We start from the raw sequence: 25,353 nt of genomic DNA, 5'->3' as shown, positions 1-25,353 counted from the left end.
AGGCACCTGGGAAGTGCCTCAGCCAGCCCTTGATAAAGAGGACTCCAAATGCAGAGATCTGGCCTAGAAATGCAGATATGCATATAAGCATGACTGGTAGGGCTGAGACTGGGAGGGTCCTGAGTCTTTGGGTGCAGCTCCCTTCAGAAAACCATAAGGAAGTCTGTGTGGAGAGGCCAACTTCACCCCTTGAGGCCTGCCAGACAAAGCTTTGCAGTTGCCTATGGTTGGGCCTTAAAACTCACACATAGGATTTGGACCTGGAGCTGGACTCCTCAATATGTAAGTGTTTGTTTTACTTTCTTGGGACTGCCAAACCATTTTCCAAAATGGCTGCATCAGCAATGTGTGAGGGCTCCAATTTTTTCACATCCTCGCCAACATTTGTTATTGTCTGTCTTCTTGATTATAGCCATCCGTATGACATGGTGTCTCAATGCGGTTTTGATTGGCATATCCCTAATGACTAATGATGTTAAACAGCATTTTTTGCCCATTTTTAAATAGGATTACTTGTTTTCATTGTTGAGTTGTAAAAGTTCTTACTTACTCTGAATACCAGACCCTTAACAGATATATGCTTTTCAAATATTTTCACCCATTATGTGAATTCTCTTTTCACTTTCTTGATAGTGTCCTTTGAAGGACAATTTTTAATATTTTGATAAAATCCAGTTTATCTATATTTGGTTACTCTGTTTTAGGTGTTGTTTCTAAGAAACCATTGCCTAATCCAAGATTGCAAAGATTTATGGCTGTGTTTTCTTCTAAGAATTTTATAGCTTAAACTCTTACATTTAAGCTTTGGGTTCATTTTGAGTTAATTTTTGTACTTGGAGTAAGGTAGGGGTCAGACTTCATTCTTTTGAGTTTTGATATCCAGTTGTACAAGCACTGTTTGTTGACAAAGCCATTCTTTCCCCATTGAATTGTCTTGGTGCCACTGTCAAAAATCAATTGACCATAAATATAAGGGTTTATTCTGGACTACTAATTCTATTCCATCAATCTGTGTGGACTACACAGAGATTTATGTATCATTATTCTAGTACCAAACATTCTTGATTATTATAGCTTTGTAGTAAGTTTTGAAATCAAGAAGTGTGAGTCCTACAATTTTGTTCTTTTTTTCCTTCCTTTTTTTATTGTACTTTAGTTGAAGATTTACACAGCAAATTAGTTTCTTATTAAACAATTAGTACACATACTGTTTTGTGGCACTGGTTGTCAACCTCATGACATATCAACACTTTCCCCTTCTCGACCTTGGGTTCCCCATTACCAGTTTCCTGTCCTCTCCTACCTTCTCGTCCTTGCTCCTGGCCTGGTGTGCCCATTTAGTCTCGTTTTGTTTTATGGGCCTGTCTAATCTTTGGGTGAAGGGTGAATCTCAGGAGTGACTTCATCACTGAGCTAAAAAGGCCATACTCTCGGGGTTTCTCCAGTGTCTGTCAGACCAGTAAATTTTTTTTTTTGTGAGTTAGAATTTTGTTGTACATTTTTCTCCTGCTCTTTCTGGGACCCTCTACTGGGATCCCTGCTAGAGAGCAATTGGTGGTGGTAGCCAGGCACCATCTAGTTGTGTTGGACTCAGTCTGGTGGAAGCTGTGGTAGTTGTAGCCCATTACACCTTTGGACTAATCTTTCCCTTGTGTCCATGGTTTTCTTCATTTTTCCTTGCTCCAGACAGAATCAACTTTGTTCTTTTTTTTAAAGATTGTTTTGGCTATTCTGCATCCTATGCATTTCCATATGGATTTTAGGATCAGCTTGTCGATTTCTGCAAAAAAGCCAGCTGTATTGAATCTGTGGGTTAATTTGGGGAGTATTGTCGTTGTGATAGGTAGAAAAAATGTCCACATCCTAGTCTCTGGAATCTGTGAAGCTGTTATATGGCAAAGGAGAATTAAGGTAGCAGATAGAATTGAGGTTGCTAATTAGCTGGCCTTAAGATAGGGGAATTATCTGGAATTATCTAGAATTATTTTGGTGGGTTCAGTGTAATGACTCCCCCCCAAAACAACACGAAAAGCCTATTACCATTGAATCTATTCTGACTCATGGCAACCCCATGTGCTACAGCGTAGAACTTCTCCATAGGGTTTTCTTGGCTGTAATCTTCATGAGAGCAGTTCACCAGGCTTTTCTTATATGGAGCTGCTGGGTGGGTTTGAACTGCCAACCTTTAGGTTAGCAGCTGATCACAAACCACCTATGCCATCCAGGATCCAACAAACATCCTTGAATGCAGAAGAGACAGGGATAGAAAAATTAGCATCAGAATACTGTACTATGAGAAAGACTCAACTGACCATTGCTGGCTTTGAAGTTGGAAGAGAGCCACAGCCAAGGAATGTGGGCTGTGTCTAGAAGCTGGAAAAGCTGAAGAAATGGATTTTCCCCTAGAGCCTCTAGTAATAAATGCAGCCCTGCTGACACTTTTATTTTAGCCCAGTGAGAATCATTTCAGACTACTTAGGAACTGTAAGATAAACTTGTCATTTTAAGCCACTAAATTTGTGGTAATTTGTTACAACAACAATAGAAACTAACCCAGCCATCTTAACAATATTAAGCCTTCCAATCCATGAGCATGAGATGCCTTTCCATTAATTATGTAGGTCTTTTTAAATTTCTTTCAGTGATGTAGTTTTCAGTGTATGCCATGCACTTCTTCTGTTAAATTTATTCCTAAATATTTTATTCTTTTTTGGTGCTATTTTGAATAGAATGTCTTAACTTGTTCGTTGCAGATGTTTAGAAATATGATTGATTTTTGTATATTGCTCTTTTATCCTGCAACCTTGCTGAACTTTTGTATTAGCTCTAATTGGGGTGTGTGTGTGTGTGTGTGTGTGTGTGTGTGTATTAGGATTTTCTATATAAAAGATCATGCCATCTGCAAATACCGATAATTTTACTTTTTCCTTTCCAGTACAGGTGCCTTTCATTTCTTTTCCTGCCTAACCTGACTAGAAGCTGTAGTACAATGTTAAATATACAAGTGGTGAGAGCATACATCCTTGTCTTGGTACTATTTGTACTGAGGAAACTTTCAGTCTTTTTCCGTTAAGTCCAATGTTAGGATTTTTTACATTTGTCCTTTAGCAGGTTGAAAAAGTTTCCTTCTATTCCTAGCTTGTTGAGTGTTTTTACCATGAGAAAGTGTTGGATTTTGTTAAATGCTTTTTCTGCATCTGTTGAGATGATTATGTGGTTTTAATTTTTTTGTCTATTTTATAGCATATTTTACTGATTGATTTTCATATTTTGAACCAACCTTGCATTCCTGAGATAAGTCCTACTTGGTTATTGGTGTGTAATCCTTCTTATATATATGTTACTGGATTTGAGCTGCTGGTATTTTGTTGAAGATTTTATCCTTCCATATTCATAAGGGATATTGGTCTGTAGTTTTCATTTCTTGTGATGTCTTTGTCTGGTTTTGATATCAGGTTAATAACTGGCCTCATGGAATGATTTGGGAAGTGTTCTACCTCTTCTGTTTTTTGAAACAGTTTATAAAGGATTGGCATTTTTTAAATGTTTTGGCAGAATTCACCATTGAGACCATCTGATCCTGGACTTCTCTTTACGAAAAGTTGTTTGAATAATGGTTCACTCTCTTGTTATAGTTTTATTCAGATTTTGTATTTTTTATTCAACCAATCTTGGCAATTTATGTATTTCTAGTTTTTTTTTAGGGACTTATCCATCTCATGTAGGTTCTCTAATTTGTTAGTGTATGTGATAGTTAAGGTTATGTGTTAACTTGGCTTTTCAGCAGTTTGGAAGATATTATCTGATCATCTTCCATTTTCTTATCTGATGTGAGCAGCCAACCTGTTGAAAGGGACATTTTCTTGGGGGTGTGGCCTGCATCCAGTATATACAGATGTTCTGGCAAAGGTCACCATCTCTGGATCCTGCATCCAACTCATCATCCTCTTATCTCTGGTTTTTGGAACGTGAGCCAGCAGCCTACCACTTGACTGCAGAGTTTGGGATTCTCCAGCTTCTGAAGCTCTGGGAGCCAGCAGCCTTCCATCTGACTTTGGGTTCGTCAGCCCTTGCAACCATATGAGTCAGCGGAAGCCTCCAGCCTGATGCCTAACCCACAGATTTTGGGACTTGCCAGCTTCTTTAGCTACGTAAGCCATTTTCTTAAAAGAAATCTCTGTCTTTTATTCTCCTTTATTCTCTAAATTGTTATCAAAACCTCAGTCTTGTGATACGGGGCCAGGATGGCGGAATAGCCAGACGCTTCCTGCAATCCCTCTCACAACAAAGAACTGATTATATTTATGACAGTCTAGGAGCCCTGAACATCAAAGGCAAAGTTAGAAAATGGACTGAGCAACAGGGGGTGGGAGAGACGGTTCAGAAGCAGAGAGGAGTTACCAGACCTGAATCGCTGGGAGCCCTCAGGCACCACTCCTAGGAGTGGCTGCAATGAGCTGGCGGTAGTGTTCAGCAGCAATTTCCTCAGGGAGAAGCAGCCAGCCACACAGTCTGAAGGGCCACACCAGCCCAGGGGCAAGGACTAGAAGGCAGGAGGGGACAGGAACGCTGGTAATAGGGACCCCAAGGTCAAGAAGGGAGAGTGTCGACATGTCGTGGGGTTGGTAACCAATGTCACAAAACAATATGTGTACTAATTTTTTAATGAGAAGCTAGTTCTGTAAACCTTTATCTAAAGTACAATAATAAATAAATAAAAAAGATACGCTCCTTGCTGTAAACATTGGGCCTGGATTCAACATTTCATGTATTTGTACATGCTTTGCATTATGAAATGCTGCTTATAGCTCCATAGACACATTCACACTCCCTCAGAGGCCGAATTACTGGGCTAAGAGCTACGGAGACCATGATCTCAGAACATCTAGCTTGACTGGTATAACATAGTTTATAAAGAAAATATTCTACATTCTACTTTGGTAAGTAGCTCCTGGGGTCTAAAAAGCCTGTCTTGTTGTTAGGTGCCATTGAGTCGGTTCTGACTCATAGCGATCCTATCTATGCACAACAGAACGAAATGCTGCCTGACCCTGCCTCATCCTCACAGTTGTTGCTATGCTTGATCCCATTGTTGCAGCCTCTATATTAGTCCGTCTTGTTGAGAGTCTTCCTCTTTTTCGCTGACCCTCTACCAAGCATGATGTCCTTCTCCAGGGACTGATCCCCCCTGACAATATGTCCAAAGCATGTGAGAAACAGTCTTGCCATCCTTACTTCCAAAAGCCTGTGAGCGGCCATCTAAGACACTCCACTGGTCTCACCCCTTTCGGAGCAAGGGAGAGTGAAGAAAACTAAAGACACAAGGGAAAGATTAGTACAAAAGACTAATGAACCACAACTACCATGGCCTCCACCACACCGAGTCCAGTACAGCTAGATGGTGCCTGGCTACCACCACTGTCTGCTCTGACAGGGATCACAATAGAGGGTCCTGGACAGAGCTGGAGAAAAATGTAGAACAAAATTCTAACTCACAAGAAAACACCATACTTACTGGCCCGACAAATTGGAGAAACCGTGAGTGTATGGCTCCCGGGCACCCTTTTAGCTCAGTAATGAAGTCACTCCTGAAGTCATCCTTCAGCCAAAGATTAGACAGGCCCATAAAACAAAATGAGGCTAAAGGGGCACACCGGCACAGGGACAAGAACAAGAAGGCAGGAGGGGATAGGAAAGCTGGTAATAGGGAACCCAAGTTCGAGAGGGGAGTGTGTTGACATGTCGTGGGGTTGGTAACCAATATCATAAATCAATATGTGTACTGTTTAATGAGAAGGTAGTTTGTTCTGTAAACCTTCATCTAAAGTACAATTAAAAAAAAAGATGCTGCTTATATTTACAAGAACTTTTTAATTGTTGATCTCATTGGTGTTAAGGCATGGTGATACATATGTCTATGCAACATGAGAGATATATTATGTTTTTTGAGATATATCTCAAATGCCCAATGTAAATACATGACTATCATTAGTGCAGGGACCCATGTTTAATGTTTAAATCATGTGCCTTTCTAGAAGAAGCATGACTTGAGTGCTAACAAAGGTGAGTATACCAGCGGCCTGGGTTGTCAGGTAAAATACAGGATGCCCAACTAAATTTGAATTTCAGATGAACAGTGAAAAAGAAATTAGCATATGTCCCAAATACTACTTTTGTGTGTGTGCGTGTAAGAATGCTTCAAATGGAGCCCTGGTTGCACAGTGGTTAAGAGCTCAGCTGCTAACCAAAAGATTGGCAGTTGAAATCTACCAGGCATTCCTTGGAAACCCCATGGGGCAGTTGTACTCCATCTGTAGGGTTGCTGTGGTTTGGAAACAACTTGATGGCACCTAACAACAGCATGTTTCAGATATTGCTTTTTTTTTTTTTCCTTTGAATAATTCAAATTTAACCAGGTGTCCTGTATTTTTGTTGACTAACGCTGAAAGCCCTAGCTGCAGCCTAGGAGCAGGTGGGCTCTATAATCTGTGTTCAAGGTGTGACTAGTTTCTTTCAGCAGCTGAGAATATTACTTTATGGCTCTTGAATATGTCCTCCGATCCTCTTTACCCTCTGTAGGAAGTATGTGTTAAGAAAAAACTTAAAGCTGTTTATGTATCAACTCTTTCTAACTACCTGCTTAAAGGCAGCAGGTATCTGTGAGCAGAGAACATTTTCATGGTGCCAGGCTTACATATGGAGTCTTTGAGGCTAAGGCTTTAAGAGATTGTCGTAATTCAGAATGACGTTACCATAGAATACACCCCAATTATGGATCTCCCAAGCATGTCTTAATGTATTCCAAATTGATCTAGTTTTTTCCTTCTCCATACCTGTTTGTCCTCTACGTATGTTAATGTCACTGATACACCACCCAGTCACCTAAGCCAGTCACTGGAGCATAAGGAGGGCTTCCCCTTTCTCCTCCACATCCAATCAGATTGAAGCCCTGTGAATTTCCTCCTCTCCCCATTCCTTGGATACTGCTTTAGTTGAGGCTCACCTTGCCTAACTGTCCTGCCTCCAGCTCAGTCTCTTCACTCTTCTGAAGTGGAGAACATCATGGGCCTGATCAGGACACCCTTTAACTTCTGTGGATTTAGTGGAACAAGTCCATAGTCTAACAGTTCCTTTGGATACTTCAAATAAATAAGGCCAGATAGAAAAAGATCAAGATACAGGCAGTTCTCACAACTGGTTTCACCATTATTCCTAGGTTCTTTTATGCATAGCTTTGCTCCTGTCACTGAATAGCACATTGCTCACTCTTTCCAGAAAATGCACCAATACTGCTATTACCCCTGGGTTCTCCCAGCTTTCCTCATCCCATTAATTCTCATCAACACAACAGCGATTGTTTTTTGATTCATTTCTCAGCAACATTTTACCCGCCTCCAGCAACTATACACAAACACATGAACACAAACATGCAGAAAGGCAGACAAACACAGAGACACGCGCATGCACACATTTTACCCATTCTATATTGCTAAAGGCTATTTAATGCTCTACACAGAATCATCCCAATATAGAGCTTAATATGCTTTTCAGTCTAAATAAATGGTAGTTGTTGGCATATAGATTTAATTACGTCCCCTCAGGTCAGATTCGCCTCCTTGATTATATAGAGGATCACTTGTTCTCAAACAGATGGTTTTTATTCTCTTAAAATTTACTTTGTTTCCTTTTCAGTTAACAACAATAAGTTAGTTCTCTTTCTCTCTTTTTTTTTAAGGCACTCTAGGGAGAAAAAAGTTTGATAGCCAATACCTGAGAGCTGAATGTATTTTATTTTAATAGACTCAGAATTATTACATTGCAGTGGGATGCAAAGATCCGTCTCCTGTCTATACCCAGTGAAGCAAATATTATTGGGTGAATTACTTCAACAAAAGAAACTTGTCTCCAAAGATTTAGCCTCACTATCTCCCAAACTCCTCAAGATTCTTTTATTAATATTTCCTAACACTTGTGAAGGGAACATTTTCTTTTATGATGTCTCCGGACACCACTTCCAAGATGCTATATCATTATATTGTCAATTAGATACTTTTTCAAGGATAGTTTTTCAATTTCTTAGTTTTAATTTCTTCTCCAGTTTCACATACCCTTATACAGATGAGGAGCTCTGGTGGCACAGTGGTTAAGGGATCAGCTGCTTCTTTTGGTCAGAAGTTCAAGTCTACCAGCTGTTCCTTGGAAACCCAATGGGGCAGTTCTACTCTGTCCTATTGGGTTGGTATGAGTTGGAATTGACTCGATGGCAATGGGTTTTTACAGATGAATCTGCTTCAGCCCCTAGTATTTCTTTCTGCTTGGTAGTTGTGTACATTAACTAGTTCTTGTGAAATCCCAGCTGTCAAATATTATAATTTTATCTTCTGTGGAAAGTACTAGCATTTGGAGGGTTAAGTTTAACTGTGGGTTGTCCGTGTGTGATGATAGCAAAAGGTCTTAGGGACAAATCTGAGCAGCGGATGATATGGGCACATTGGATCTTGACACTGGAAAGGTTCGATGGGATGCAGAATAGTTGGCCCTGTATTGTTCAGACTAGAAGAAGTTCGTATGCACACGTGCGCACCCATAGCTACAAGCCAGAGATTTGCTTGAAGTGACTGGGTTTAAAGTGCAAATGGTAGCAAAAGTGAAAGTAGAAAAGTGAGCAGAAATGCTTGTTTTTAGGAGGGTATGTGAGTTGAGACATTTGTGAGTTCAACCATGACTCCACACAGACCTCGGGGTCTAAGGCATCTCCCTGGTGCTGACTAGTTCCCTGGTGGAGCAGCACGGCTTTTGTTCTACAAGGGTGCCCTGACCCTTTTTCTACATCTCAGAGACAGCTCTTGAAATTTAAGCATGTGAAGGGGTTGTTGACATCAGATGAGTTCTCAGCTCTAATTTATAATAGTTAAGTCATTACAGAGTCCAGTGCATGGATCAGCCCACCACAGCTCAGGCCCAGCTGTGTGCACCTGAGGGGCGTATGGAATGGAGATTAGACTTGGGAGCTGTCAGCATATGGCTTTAGTTGGTAGGATCCTCCTCTTTTCTTGGGAATTGGCTCTCTTTCAAGGCAAAACTGACCAATCCCCTGGTAGGACACAATTACCTTATCACAGTTCCACCCAGTCACCAGGGTGGGAGTTACAAGACCATGGCTAACAAGGCCACACATAAAAGTAATCAATCGCACTGCAGAGGTGATCAGTAAATATTTGGTGAATAATGAAAAAAAAAAAATCAATATTTCAAGAAGTAAATCTTACTTAGTCAACAATGTCAAAATCTTCGGGGAAGTCACCGGAAGCAAGTGAGGCAATTAGTAACCCACTGGTGTCCTAAGGAGCCATTTCAACGGCACAGTGGGGAAAGGAGCTGGGCCATAGTGGGATCGATAGATGGATGGTCTGTGAGGAAGTAGAGACAGCCAACAGGAACTACTATTAGAGTTTTAACAAAGATGACTCTGTTACTTGTCTAGGAAAGAAGAATATATGTGTCTTCATGTACAGCATTTTTATCCGGTAAAACCTGTGAAAGTCAGAACCTGTGTAAGGCAGGAATCTGTCAGAGAAAGAAAACTCAAATATTTTCCACTAAAACAAGCATTAGAAAAGTGGTAAGACTGCACGCTATCAAAGATGGAAAGCTTGCAAGACCGGGAAAAACAACGCAGTCCCATCGAGTTCCGGCTCTCACAGCTTTCACTGTATATGCCATCTTATTTCATTTACTTTGTCCCATTTAAAGGGAAGAAGCTCCCCAATTTATATAAATCGTTGTAGTATTGAATCATTTGAGAATTACCGAATCATTCACATTTTAGCATGTTTTGAAAGAGATCTAAGTTCACCATTTTATTGTTTGCCTTATTGAGTGAGTAATTAAGAATCATTTGCAATTAGCAACTTAATTGTTTATATATCCTTGAGGAACTATTAATGGGATTTTAAAATCTAAACTATTTGTCTTTGTTTTTTTTTTTTTTTTAATTAGATCGAGTATCCTTGCTTCCTCATCTTTCTCCCACCTTGTTTTCACTAACAATTTGTTTAATAATTTCTCCCTTGTAAAGACAGGTCATTCTCAGGTAAAGTTTGGTTCAGCCCTTTTTCAAAGACTGCTGATTATGAATTATGTTTACCTACTTATGAAAATATTTATCATACTATACATTATTCTTTGCCATCTACCGAACTCTATACTACACCTGGTTGCACTTTTTAAAAAGCTTTTATTGAAGTATAATTTACAATGCTGTGAATTTTCTCACAATTATAGGTGTTTTAATCTGTGCCAGAAGAGCCCCTATTTTTGTTAAATCTCACATAAATTATTCTCTATTTTACCACTAACGAGACTTTTTTAGATAATCAGGTTACACAGGGATAGCCTTCCTCCCCTTCCCTTTATGTTTTTTTTTTGCAAAGTAAATCCATTTAAAATTTTGGGTATATGTGTGTTTGTATTATTTATTTCTCTCAAATGAATCATTACTACCTGTAACTAGCTATATTTCCCCGAATGTGGTTGGACTACCTAAACTGGAGAAATTGGAAAGTATTACAAGACAATGAATTATTTTTACAGTAGTTTTATAAACAATAAATAACCACAAAAAATCCCCTATGATATATTTTCAAATAGTGATTGAAGCAATGACTTTAGCCATGTTCCTCAAAGACTGGGTAGCTTTTGAAGGTGAAAAACACTTTAGTAGGTTTTCTCAGAGAACCTTCTGTGTGACTTCTAGAGGTCAGATTGTGGTTTTTTTTTTTTCTTTTTTTGGTTAGTCATTGCTTTTAGTTGTAATTATGAAATCTTTTTTAACCTTAGGATATTTGAAGTTTGATCCCAGAAGCATTGTGACAGTTGGCAATGGTGTTTTTTGTCTTTTGCTCTGCATTCTTAGTAACTTCCAGAGAAATGATTCTAAATCTTTTTCAGGGACCTTTGGACAACTTTGAGAATTTAATGAAAACTGTTACATCAGTTCACCTTTGTTATGTGACAAGCTACCTCAAAACTTAGTGGCTTAAAACAATGACTTTTTTTTCCCCTCAATATACTGTGGATTGATTGGCAAAAGGGGCTGGGTCCAGCAGGGATTGTTCATCGTAGTGTTGACTGGACTCATTTGTGTGTTGTGGTCACTGGTGGTCAGTGGCCTCACTCACGTGTGTGGTAGTTGGCTGGCTGTGGACAGGGGTGGTGGAGATAACCGGGCTGTGTGTAGCTCACCATCCGGCAGAGCCTGGGCTCCATCACCTGGTAGCATTCACAGAATTTCCAAGAAGAAGACGACTACTTTTTTTTTCTTTATTTTTTTTTAAGTGTACAATTCATTGGCATTAATTATATTCACCATGTTTTGCAACCATCACCACTATTTTTTCAAAAACTTTTATCACTCCAAACAGAAACTGTACCCATTAAGCATTAACTCCCCATTCCTCCTTCCCTCCAGACCATAGAGCCATTAATCTTTCTGTCTCTTGCATTTGCCTGTTACAGATACTTGTCCTTTCATGTCTGGCTGATGTCACTTAGCATAATGTTTTCAGGATTCATCCATTTCCTAGCATGTATTAGAACTTTGTTTCTTTTTACAGCTGAGTAATATCCCATTGTGTATAAATGCCACGTTGAGTCTGTCCATTCATCTGTTGATGACATTCAGGTCTCTTGGGTGTATACCTAGGAGTGGAATTGCTGAATCATACAGTCATTTTATATTTAATTTTTTGAGGGACTGCCAAACCGTTTTCCACAGCAGCTGCACCATTTTGCATTCCCACCACAGCGCATGAGGGTTCCAGTTTCTCCACATCCTCACCAATACTTGTTATTTTCTGTTTTTCTGATAATAACCATCCTAGTGAATTTTTTTTTTTCTTAGTGAATGTGAGGTGGTATCTCATTGTGGTTTGGATTTGAATTTCCCTGATAACTAATGATGCTGAGTATCTTTTCATGTGCTTGTTGGCCATTTGTATATTCCCTTTAGTGAAATGTCTGTTCAACCCATGTTTTGATTGGTTTGTTCATCTTTTTGTTGTTCAGTTATAGGAGTTCTTTATATATTCTGTATAGTAAACCTTATCACATGTCTGATTTCCAAATATTTTCTCCCATTCTGTAGGTTGTCTTTTCACTTTCTTGATAATGTCTTTTGATACATGAAAGTTTTTTCATGAAGTCCAATTTATCCATTTTGTCTTTTGTTACTCATGCTTTTGGTGTCATATCTGAAAACCCATTGCCAAATAAATACAAGGTCCCGAAGATTTACCTTTTCCTCTAAGAGTTTTATGGTTTTAACTCTTTTACTTAGGTCATTGATCCATTTTCATATATGATATGAGGTAATAATAACCATTGCCATTGAGTTGATTCCAACTCATACCAACCCTATGGGACAGGATAGAACCGCCCCCATACAGTTTCCAGAGCTGCTGGTGAATTTGAACTGACGACCTTTTGATTAGCAGCTGTAGCACTTAACCACTAGGCCACCTGCGTTTCCTGATGTGAGGTAGGGGTCCAGTTTTGTTCTTCTGCATGTGGAGATCCAGTTATCTCAGCACCATTTGTTGAAGAGGCTATTCGTTTCCCATTGAATGGACTTGTTGAAAATGAATTGACTGTAGAAGTATGGGTTTATTTCTGGACTCTCAGTTCTATTCCATTGGGCTGTATGTCTGTCCTTGTACCAATACCGCACTGTTTTGATTACTGCAGCATTGCAGTATGTTTAGAAATTGGGACTCTTTTTCAGGATTGTTTTTTGCTGTTTGGAACCCCTTGCATTCCCATATGAATTTAAGGATCTGCTTTTTGATTTCTGCAAGAAAGGCTGTTGAAATCTGTAGATTCCTTTGGGTAGTATTGTCATCTTAACAATATTTTTTCAATCCATGAACACAGGCTTTCTTCCCATTTATTTAGGTCTTCTTTTATTCCTTTCAGCAGTGTTTTATAGTTTTCACTGTATAAATCTTTCACTTCCTTGGTTAAATGTATTTTTCTTCCCTAATTGCCCTGGTTAGAACTTCTAGTACAGTGTGGAATAGTAGTGGTGACATGGGCATCCTTGTTTTGTGATTTATCTGAAGGGGAAAGCTTTCAATCTTTTACCATTGAGTGTGATGTTAGTTTTAGGTTTTTCATAAATGCCTTTTATCATGTTGGATTTCCTTCTGTTCTCAGCTTATTGAGTGTTTTTGTCATGAAAGTTGAATTTTGTCAAATGTTTGTTCTGCATCAACTGAGCTGATCATGTTGCCCCTTTTCTTCATTCTCTCTATGTCGTATATTACATTGAACTTTTTTTTTTTTATGTTGAACCACCTCTGCATTCATGGAATAAATTCCACTTGGTCATGGTGTATCATCCTTTTAATTGCTGTTGGGTTCTGTTTGCTAGTATTTTGTTGAGTAATTTTGCATCTTTATCCATAAGAGACATTGATGTGTCATTTCCTGTTCTTGTGATGTCTTTATCTGGCTTTGGTATAAGGGTAATCCTGGCCCCATAGCATGAGTTAGGAAGTGTTCACTCCTCGTCTATTTTTGGAAAAGTTAGAGAAGAATTGGTGTTAATTCTTCTTTAAGTATGTGGTAGAATTCACCAGCGAAGACATCTGGCTCTGGATTTTTTTTCATTGGGGTGTTTTTGATTACTGATTGAATCTCCTTACTTGTAATAGGTGTTGAGATTTTCTGTTTCTTTTTGTGACAATTTAGGTAGTTTGTGTGTTTGTAGAAGTTTGTCCATTTCATTTAGATCATCTAATTTTTTGGCGTATACTTACTTGTTCGTAGTATTCTCTTAAAGGTTTTTTTTTTTTTCCTGTGTGATAGGTAGTAATATCCCTACATTTATTTCTGATTTTAGTTATTTGTGTCTCCTCTCTTTTTTTCTTTGTCAGTCTAGCTAAAGATTAGTCATTTTATTGATCTTTTCAAAGAACCAATTTTTAGTTTTGTTGATTCTTTTTATTGTTTTTCTGTTCTTGCTTTCATTTTTCTGTACTCTAATCTTTATTATTTTGTTTCATCTGCTATCTTCTGGATTTAGTTTGATCTTTTTTTTCTAGTTCCTCAAGATGTAAAATTAAGTTATTGCTCTGAGAGCTCTCTATTTATGCATGGATTTACAGCTATAAATTTTGCTGTGATCAGTGTCTTTCCTATATATATAGGTTTTGGTATGTTGCGCTTTCACTTTCATTTGTCTGTAGTATTTTATACTTTTCCTTGTGATTTGTGTTTGAGCAATTCGTCGTTTAATAGTGTATTTGTGAATTTTCTAATTTTCCTTCTGCTGTTGATTCCTAGTGCCATTGTAGTCAGAGAAGATACTTTGTATGATTTCAATAGTTTTAAATTTATTGAGACTTGTTTTGTGACCTAACATACGGTCTGTCCTGGAGAATGATCCAAGTGTACTAGAGAATAATATGTTTTCATCCTATATATGTTTAGGTCTGGTTAATTTTAATCTTATACCCTGTTGCTGCTGAGTCGATTCTGACTCGTAGTGACCTGTAGAACAGAGTAGAATTGCCCCCTAGGGTTTCCAAGGCTGTAGTCTTTATAGAAATCAGACTGCCATGTCTTTCTGCCATGGAACAGCTGGTGGTTTGAACCACTGACCTTTTGGTTAACAGCTGAGCTTGTAACCACTGTGCCACCAGGGCTCCTTATAGTCATATATACAAAAAAAAAAAAAATCTAAAACTGAGTATTTCTGATAGCTTCAATGCATTCATAAATTTAGCCGTCTTTTTAAAACCCACCTATACATTTGAATAATATTACTAGATATGAAAGCAGTGCCCAAAACATCCATGGAATTATGAGTAGCAAAGCCCTAGAGTGGCCAAGTTCCTTAGTCATTCTGAATTATTGACCTTGTATTTTTATTGATTTGAGGTTGGCTCAATTTCATGGCAGAGTTCTGGAGACAGCATGGATCCCATTTCAGGGTTGTTCCCAAGAGGGGCAAGGGTGGAGTTTTTATACCCCCACGCCAACTAGTCATTGGTTAGGAGCCTGGGGGCAGGGATTAAACTCCCAGGCACACCTAGTTCTCTGTGCGAAAGGCAAGATGGCTTTGAAGGTTGTCTTCTGAAGAAGTGCTGATGCTAACTGCTATGAGTGAACCAAAACCCAAACCAAACCCATTGCTGTCGAGCTGGTTCTGACTCACAGCGACCCTATAGGACAGTGTAGAACTGCCCCACAGAAAGCACGCCAGAAACGGGAAATGGAAAAGGGATCTGCGTGAGCTTTTGGAAATACAAAGCAAAATCTTGTGAGTTCTTAGTAGCTTGAAACGTAAGAAATTTGTCTGTGGGGAGCCAAAGATTTTTTTTTTTCCATGTTTCTTGTTAAGGCATTGTTTTAATGTGAGCAGTTGCTCAGCAGACACTTTCTGTACCTTAGCGCCAGCAGAGCCTGGGTACTTCACCCCAGGCTCTTCTGTTGCCATGTTATTTAACTCAGTCACATTCACCACACATGAATATGCTTACCTGAGAGACCTAGAAATCATACTTTTCTCTGCAAATACGTAATATAAATCTTAAATAGGAAATTCTTCTCAATATTCTCACAAGAACAGCAATTCCTTGATTATTCTTGACAGTCAATGCAGATTTATACCGATTTACCAGTTGCTTTACATCTTAACCCACTGTTGAATCTAATTTTTAATCCCCACCCTGTTAATTTGGAGGGTTGAACACAGTGCTCAGTACACAGTATAGAACTGAATGATCAGACTACTTAACTAGGTATGTGTGTGTGTTTATGTTGTATGTGTGTGGGTGTTTGTTGAGTGCTTTAAGCCTTTCACTGAGTCCCATTCTGCAGAGATGATAGAGAAAACTTCTATTAGTTCAAAATATCTGTGGGAACTACACTGTCTGCCACATAAATAAAACAAAAACAGACCCATAAACCCTCACAACTTAACTTCACTTAAAGACTGATAGCACCTTTGTCCAGTTGGGAAATGCAATTTCGGAAGAGGTGGACATAGTTGGTGATGTCATCTCCTGTAATACATTTAAATAGCTCCTCCACTCCCAGATTTATAAGCTAAAGTTTAGTAGCCAAGAGGGGAAGCTATATCATTCAGTTTGGGTCATGATAATGCTGTATAACAAACAGCCACAGAAATCTCAATGGCATTTGGCAATAACCTTTTATTCTGACACTCACAGGTCTGTGGGTTAGCTGGACTGGTTCCCCTTTAGGCTGTAGGTCTCTGCCTTATCTGGGGTATATCTGCTCCATGTGCTTTATTCTAGAACCAGGCTGGAGGGGCAGCAGCTACGTGGGGGCATGCTCTTTCCATGGTAGTGACAGAAGCTTTCAGAGGGACAAATGAAAACCCTCGATACTTCTTATGACTGAGGCTCTGATCCAGTGCCTTGTCACTTCCCTATTCCCTCGGCCAAAGCAAGTAAACACAGTCCAAGTCACAGGCAGAAGTTAGGAATGAACACTGCCCACCATGAGGCTACAGCAAGTGTTGGGATGCACAAAGTCTCCGAAGTAGTACAGAACTGGGGCCCACAGTTCCATACACTACAGAGGGGCTGTTGTTTCTGGAAATAAAAATCACTTCCAGACACGTAATAGGCAGTGTCTATATATTTCACTGATATTTAAGCACTTAAATTGGAATTTTAGCGATTGGCTGCTAACCGAAAAGTTAGCAGTTCAAACCTACCCAGTGGCTTCATGCCAGAAAGACCTGGCAATCTGCTCCTGTAAAGATTGCAGCCTAGTAAACCCTATGGGGCAATTCTGCTCTGTACGTGGGGTTGCTATGAGTCAAAACTGACTTGAGGGCATCTAACAGCAGCAGTCTGGAATTGCCTGACTATGTTTGTTCGTTCATCTGAGGTTGGGAGACTTCAAAGATATTTTTATACATTTACTTGGAATAGTGATCAAGGGTTTCAAGTACGTTTTTTTCTGTATAACAAACTACAGCGTGAAGGCTGGGCGTACTTTCTGCGTTGACCTGTTCTTCTTTTCTCAAAATCTGTTAACGTCTTTGTTTTAATTCAGCCCCGAGGTCCTGAAGAGTGAGCCGTATGGGGAGAAGGCTGATGTCTGGGCAGCAGGCTGCATCCTTTATCAGATGGCGAGTCTGAATCCTCCCTTTTACAGCACCAACATGCTCTCCCTGGCTACTAAAGTAAGCAACACTGGGGAGCCCAAGGGTCTCATGTTGCTAAGAATGCCACCAGCCTTTTTTCCTTAAACAGAACATTTATGGTTTTTATCAAAATGTCAACTAAAAGCAGGCACTGTGCATGATTCAATTTATTTTTCTCCTTCTAAATATATATATCATGTGCTTTGGCCTATTTTCCACTCTAATTGTCTTCATTTATCATAGAAAATTATAAAAAGAAAGCTATCACATTACTTTTGGTCTTTCATTTTTAATTGTGGTTTGGCTGCCCACAGTTCTGCGTCTTATATTATCTCACACATCATTTGTTATGACTCCGTGGTTAACTTTACTCAGCTTGGAGAATACAAGGCCATGTTCAAGAGGTGTTCAGATGAGGTTAATTTTTCATTTGGTCAGGATGTTCTTGTTTCAGAATACAATTTGTGGATGAGGTTGTATTGCTTAATTAATATCTCTCATGTTGTGGCCAAGTATGACTGAGCACAGATATAAACGGTCCCTTTACTTCCATCACTCTAGTCTGTTTGTTTTGCAGATAGTGGAGGCGGTATACGAACCAGTGCCAGAAGGCATTTACTCTGAAAAAGTGACAGATACCATCAGCAGGTAATTAGTCTTATAACTGGGCTCGTACGGGACGGCCAAGAAATAACTTATTCTACAAAAATTCACTGTGGATGGGTGAAAACGCATGAAGACGAAGGGCCCCCAAATAATCCAAGCCTAGAAAAATGTTTGCAGATCATTGGTAATAGTGACATTTTGGAAGCAACTGCAGCGTCCAAGAGAACTCAAAAACAGCAAGTTCAATTAAAATATTATGTAACCGCTAAAATCGTTACGTGGAAGGCTTCGTAGCAACCTGTAAAACGTGTAGGATATAAAGCTGAGTAACACAAGCAGGATGTAAAGCTGTTTGTTACTATGAAACATTAAAAATATGCTCGAATATGGGAAAAGGCTGGACAAGAACACATGAAGCTGAAAAAAACTAACATGTATTAGATGACAAAATTAGAAGCTGTTTTTATTTCTATTTTTTAATTGGTAATATTGTGTTTTATCATAATTTTTCAAAGAAAGTTAGAAATGCTTCAGTTATCAATATAAACCAAAAAAGCCAAACCTGCTGCCATTGAGTCAATTCGGACTCCTAGCGACCCCTATAGGACGGACAAGAACTGCCCCATAGAGCTTCCAAGGAGCACCTGGTGGGTTCGAACTGCTGACCTTTCAGTTAGCAGCTGATTTCTTAACCACTTCACCACCAGGCTCCTGGTTATCAATATAGTAGGAGTTTAATGAAAATTGTCGCTGTAGTGAAGTCCCAATGTTTCGACCAGTTCCTCCCAGCCCCACAGGGCTTGTCCCTGCTGACCTCTTACCCTACCCACTCCCACTTCCCCTCTTCCTGAGCTCCAGCCAGCTTCTTGCTAGTCTTGGCATACACCCTTCTTGTGGACCTTTGCCCTTGCTTCGTTCCTTTTTTCTAGACCACTCTTCCCTTAGATAGACTTAAGGCATAGGCTCTTACTTCTTTTGAGCCCTTACAGTGTGCCTTTATAAGGGAGCCCAACAGTAACGACACCACCACCTCTCAGCACTGTGTAGCCCCCTTGCCGGGCTTTATGAAGCTCATAGCACCCGCTGGCGTATTATAATTACACTTACGTACCTGCTTTTTTATGATCTGTCTCTTCCCCACCAGGATGTAAACTCCACAAGAGCAGGGACTTCGTGAATTGAGTTCAGAGCTGTTTAATGTCCAAAGCAGTGCCCAGCACAGAGTAGATCCTTAATACATATTGGCTGCATGAATTAGTGACTCTTGTTTATCTGGCCGTTGTTATCTCTGGATCCTTTTAGGTACATAAATTAACCCAAGATTACTTCTCTGCCCTACCAAGCAGATCCAAACCCTCACTGTTTTGGATTGTAGAAATTCTAGATTTACCCCAGATAGACTATCCACCTACCTTCTTAATTCCCTTAAAACTTGGTTTATATCTGTCTTTGTTATGGAGGGCTGCTTAACAGAAATACCACAAGTAGGTGGCTTTAAAGAACAGAAATTTATTTTCTCACAATTTAGTGACTAGAAGTCAGAATCCAGGACACCTGATATAGGAGTAGGCTCTCTCTGTCAAGTCTGGGGGAAGCTTTTTGTCTCAGCTTCTGTAGCCCTGGCATTCCTCAGTTCTTTAGGGGATCTTCCCTGGGCATCAGTCTTCCCCCATTGGTACTTCCACTGATGTCTCATATGCTCTTTTTATAACTCAGAAGTGGTTAGGTTTAGGACACACCCTACACTGATATGGTCTCATTACCGTAATAAAACCCTATTCCCAAACAGAATTAAATCAAGGAGCATAGGGGTTAGGATTCCAACACATATTTTGGGGGAACGAAATTCAATCCATAGCAGTATCTATCCTAGCATTTAGTACCATCTCTGATGACATATGAACACTGTGCTTCTTTCCCTTTAGTTTCTCCTCCCAGCCCTTTTGCACTAATAGGTACTTCTTACATGTTGTAGGATTATATCTTGATTCTTTCTTTGTTGCGCACACTACTGCCATATTAAGTCTTCACACACAAAGGCAATTTTAGCAAAATAGTTAATCGCTTCAGGCTCTGGAGAGAGGTCAAGCTGGATGAGCAGTTTGACTCTCTTTTTCTGTTTCCTCATCCTGTAAAACCAGGATCTTCCTGAGACCTACCTCGTCAGGCCAGTGTAGTGATTATACAAAGCAACTTATGTAAATCACTTAGCACAGGGCTTGGCAAACAGTCAATGTTTGAGAAATGGTAGCAATTATCATTGTTAATTTTATGGGAAATGAGCTGGCTCTCTTTAGATTATCTGAATTCCTCATATACTGCCTCATGCCCTGTTGCTAATGAATCCACACAAATGTATTTTAGCTGCTCATCTCTCCAGGATTTGTTCTTTGTTCTCTTTTATTTGTTTTCTGGAAAGTGCCTTAAAAATTCAAGATGTCAAGACAAAAAGTGCCATATTTACTGACTTAATTTTCTCCTTTATAAGGGTGCTGAGTGCCACAAAGAGCAGGGGAGGGGTGGAGCAGAGGAGAAGGTACAGACACGGTTCTAATTCTGTGAATCTGAGCAAACGGGACCATAATTGGCTTCTGATGGGTTCTCTGGGGATCAGCATTCATGCTGGTTGGGGGAGGCAGATATCAACACTATAGCCTAGACATTGAGAAGAGCAGTGGGTTCTGGAATCAACCGGGCCCTAATCCCTGTGCTCCCACTCGCCCTCTGTGTGACCTCGGGTATTTTATTTCATCTTTCCAAGCCCTAGTTCCCTCATCTGTGGTGTGTGGGTAGTAGCAGTAACTATGTTATGGACTTGCTTCGAAGCTTAAAAAAAATACTGCTTCTGGTACGTTAGCATGGTACCAAACACACAGAAATCCTTCCTTAAGTATTAACTTTTGTCATTATTATTTTTACTTATAAAATTAAATATATAAATTATGATTATGTGATGAAGGCTTAAAGGAGGCAGAAAGAGATTGCCTAGTGTGGAGATTGGGGAGTTTCTCTGAATAAGGGAGATAGAAGCTGGGACCTGAACAATGACCACTCTCAAAGAGTCAATAGAGTGGGGAAAGTATGCCGGTGAACAGCTTCCATGAAGTCTCCCCCAAGGGAAAGAAGTTGATAATTTGAGGAACTGAAAGAAAGTGGAGAAGTAGCATGCTAAGTAAGGCAAGGAAGAGGCCATGAATGACTGGGGACTGGGGAGGCAGACGAGGCCCTGATTAACCAGGCTCTGTAGGCAGTGTTGAGGGTTTTGGATTTTTGTGAGTACTGAAAGGTTTTCAGTAGGCTGGGACATAGCGAACATTTTTTCTTTAACAAAGATCATGCTGGCTGCTGTATGGGGGATAGATGGGAGGGGACTGAGAGCGGGAGGAAGACAGAGATCCAGTTGTCCTCCAGAGAGGTGTTGGTGGCTTTGACTGGAGTGGTAGTGGAGGAGCTGGAAAGCAGGGCAGTTACTTGCCTGGTGGGTTAGAAGTTGAGCCAACATGTCCAATGGTAAGAAGATTAAAAACATTTCAGTAAACTGGAAAAATGGAACTACATTGGAAACAACAAATATGAAAGGAATTGGATTGATTCTGTGGAGCTTCAGAAAATGGAGCCAAGACCAGGGGTGGAAGTTACGAGGAGGCAGACTTCGGCTCACCACTAGGAAGTGTGTGTGTCATGATTAGAGATACCCCAGTGAAGGAGGCTGCTTGAGGGGTAGTGAGTTCACCATCGCCAGAACGATTCAGAGGATGAATGATCATCTATGAAGGGCAACCAGATTAAACGTTCTTTGAGGACAATTCTAAGTCAAAAACATGTCGATTCCTCAATAAGTGAGGACTGGCAATTATTTGATAAACTGACTATAAATTAAGATCACAGCATACACTGTATAATAGATACTGTTGTCATTTAAAGTTATTTAAGACCCCTTATTGTCTGCGTTCACAAAACAGAAAAAGTTTTATCTTTAGGAAATTTAACTTAAAACCAAAATCGATCATGAGTCATATGCAATTGCATATATTTAGATTGCTTTGGATTTTTAGTCTTTAAATTTTGTTTTTGTTAAGCCCCAAAAGAATTAGGGAACAAATTTAGTCTATGTTCTTAGATTACTGTTTTCTTCAAGAGATTGATGCAAGGGACACATAAAGGCAAAAGTGTTCTTAATGATTGTTTATGACTCAGGAAGACATCACACTCAGTCAATCACCAGTAATTTGATAGAGCCTTTGAAATTTGAGGCAGTCATTGCTGCGGCAGTTTTACTATAATCTATTCTTTTAATTTAAAACTATGCGTGGTTTTCCATCACATGTATTTGCTTTCTTCTGTCTTCCTGTCTTCTCATTTTTACATTCTACACCCTTGCCAGGTAGAGCTCATGCTGTTTGCATTTCTAGTGTGCAGCATCTTGCCTTTCTCGTTTGTTGATGTGGTGTCCGTGTACACTTTCACACTGAAACTTTTCTTTCCTTGCAGGTTTTTAAATTGGGAGGGTCACTTGGCAACCCTGAAGAGTTTGGGGCAGAAATCTCTCTGTTGCTGTGCCCCGTACCAGCGTCATTATCTTTGCTTTCAGTACACTGTGAGAGAGTTTTGTCTGTTTACTTTTTGAAAAGGGAAGAACATTCCCTTTTATGCACAAAACAGTCCACTTGCTTTATTTTTCTCTCTCTGTGCTTGGTTGCACAAGCTGTCTGGTGCTTTATTTCAGAGGCAGTCACGAGTACTGACAAAGTTAATGCTTACAGCTAGTTCTAAGGACAAGTGCACCTTTACATTTGTACCCCGTGTTCAGCTCTTTGTTTCTTAAAACATGCAGTGAATACAGTTTTACACCATGTCCCTTTAATTCTTCCCTTCTGGCCTCTCAGAGCAGAGTGAGGACAAAGTAGGTGGCGGTGAACAGAACAGCCCAGATATTTTTCTGGAACAGGATTTTATGCTTTTTGATTGGAGAGTGATAGATGACAATCTTCAGCATGTGTTATGCACTGATTCGGATGCTGTCTTAGTCATCTAGTGCTGCTATAACAGATATTCCACAAGTGGATGGCTTTAAGAAAGAGAAGTTTATTTTCTCACAGCCCAGTAGGCTAGAAGTCCGAAGTCAAGGCACCAGCTCCAGGGGCAGGCTTTCTGTCTCTGTCAGCTCTGGAGGAAGGTCATCACTCTTCCCTTGGTCTGGGAGCATCTCAGCACAGGAACCTCGGGTCCAAAGGATGCGCGCTGCTCCCAGCACTGACTTCTTGGTGGTGTGAGGTCCCCCATGTCTCTCTGCTTATTTCTGTCTTTTATACCTCAAAAGAGATTGGCCTAAGACCCTATCTAATCTTTTAGATCTCATCAATATAACTGCCAGTAATCCATCTTATTAACATCTTAGTGATAGGATTTACAACATATAGGAAAATCACATCAAATGACAAAACGGTGGATAATCACACAATACTGGCAATCACGTCCTAACCAAGTTAACACATATTTTGGGGGGATCCAATTCAATCCATGACAAGCGCTCTTAAGAATGTCTCTGAAATAGCAAAGCAGAGAGTCATTTCAGAGCAGTGAGGCTAAACTGGAACTTCTGGTAGATGTTCCTGAGAGTCCAAAAATCTATGGCCATGCCTTTTGGATTACGAACAGATAAATTCTGTAGGTGTTAGGCTGAGTCTGCTCATTCATTCGTTTGCTGCGTACCCACCAGGATCCAGATTCGATTTTACATGTTGAGGAGACCACAGTGAAGATGACCTGTGCCTTCCCCCTCAGGAAGTTTCCAGTCGAGTGGTAAAACAGGCCATTATAATACAATAATTACAGTAGTTTTAAGCACTCAAATGTAGATGGTGCAATAAGAGCATGTAAAAGTGGGGACAATAAGCATGTTTGGGGTTAGTCGTAGACGTCTTCTTATATACAAACTTGAAAAAGAATGGGATTTTGGCAAGAAGATAGGGGATAGAGTTTGGTAAAAAGGCATTTCAAGCAGAAGGAATAAAATGGGCAAAGTAATGGAGCCATGGGTGATTTGGAGGTGTTACAGGTAGGAGCATTTGGTATGTTGCTGGGAGAGAGGAAAGACCAGGTGAGGCTAGGAGGGAGGTAAAAGCCAGTTCAGAAGAGGACTTGTTTGGTGAATTGAATCCACCCAGTGGTACCACAGAAGAAAAGGCTTGGTGACCTGCTTCCATTACGATTACAACCAGGAAAACCCTATGGAGCAGTCATACTTTGTAACATATGGGATTGCCATGAGTTGGAATCAACTCAATGACAGCTAACAAGAAGAACATGGCATGCAGGGAATGGTAATTTTATCCTGTTGGGCTATGAGAGGCTGTTGAGGAATTCTGAGCAGAGGAACACTGTAGTCAGATTTAGGAATATTGTTCTGGTAGCAGTGTACAGGACGGGTCAGATGTGGACAAGAGTTGAGCGTATTATTTAGGAGATTGTTTCAGTAGTCCAAGCAAACGGTGATGAAACAGACTAATAACCTTGTGAATAGAGGAGCAGAATACGGATTCAAGAAATAATTAGAAGATAGAAGCCACAGAAATTGGTGTTTGTTAAATGTGGGAAGGGATGAGGAGAAATCAAAGCGTAGAATCCTCTCTTTCTTACATTTATTGAGCTTTTACAATGTGCCAGCACCTCACAGAGATTATGTCATTGAGTGAGCTTGATGAGGCAGACACCTGATTATCCTCATTTTACAGATGGGCTGCCTGAGATTTAGAAGCTATGTGACTTGCCCAAGGTGGGAGCTAACAGATTCTGAGCTGGGATTTAAACCCAGCGATTTGAGTCCAGAGCCCCCACGCGTAACCATGATGGTACACCGCACCTTCCTGGCAGTGCCTTTTCCAGTGATGGCAAATACAGGATGGGGAGTAAGCTTGGGAGAGGAGATGACTATATGCCAGGAGAACAGAGACCAGCTCTCTTCCCGTTTGCCATAATATCTCCAGATCGGGCAAATATATTTGTTGAATGAATATCTTTTAGTATGTTGTATTTGAAGGGCCTGCCAATGACCACTGATACTCAAAGTTTAAGTTTTTGTAAGATATTCTTTTATGGGCTACAGGAGTAGGATCTTAAGAGATCCCATGTCTTCTCATGCATATACATACAGTAAAACCTGTGAAAGCTGGATCCTGTCTAAGGTAGAAACCTGTCAGAGAAGGAAAACTCAAATATTTTCCACTAAGAGAGAGTGATAGAAAAGTGGTAAGATTGCACTCTGTCAAAGACGGAAAATTCGTGAGACCTAGAAAAACAAGGCCATCCCATCGAGATCCAGCTCTCACAGGTTTCACAGTACAGTGTAACTATATCATTTGCCAAACTACCTTACGTTGCCTTTTTGGTTTAAAAAGAAAAAAAATGCTCAGCAGATAATCCAACCGCTAACTGTACCTTGAGTCAATTTAAATATCCGCAGTCTAAGAATACAGAGTGTCTGCACTGATGAAAGGCTTAGGTGCTGGGGGTTTTGCTCGCAGAGCAGGCATAACCAACATTAGGTCAGCCCTACACTTACAGCA

The 25,353-nt window shown here is 40.0% G+C and overlaps 1 protein-coding gene across 1 annotated transcript in view; it reads left to right on the top strand.

Annotated features, from left to right (window-relative positions):
- NEK10 (NIMA related kinase 10) overlaps positions 1-25,353 on the top strand; it is a 210,985-nt gene that overhangs the window by 114,560 nt on the left and 71,072 nt on the right. Inside the window, exons 23-24 of the mRNA XM_023554898.2 lie at positions 17,092-17,221; positions 17,760-17,830. Of these exons, the coding sequence (XP_023410666.2) occupies positions 17,092-17,221; positions 17,760-17,830 (201 nt within the window). The remainder of the gene's footprint in view (positions 1-17,091; positions 17,222-17,759; positions 17,831-25,353) is intronic.

This window comes from Loxodonta africana, chromosome 27 (genome assembly GCF_030014295.1).
Source record: "Loxodonta africana isolate mLoxAfr1 chromosome 27, mLoxAfr1.hap2, whole genome shotgun sequence".
Lineage (NCBI taxonomy): Eukaryota > Metazoa > Chordata > Mammalia > Proboscidea > Elephantidae > Loxodonta > Loxodonta africana.
This window is presented reverse-complemented; position numbering and strand designations above follow the sequence as displayed.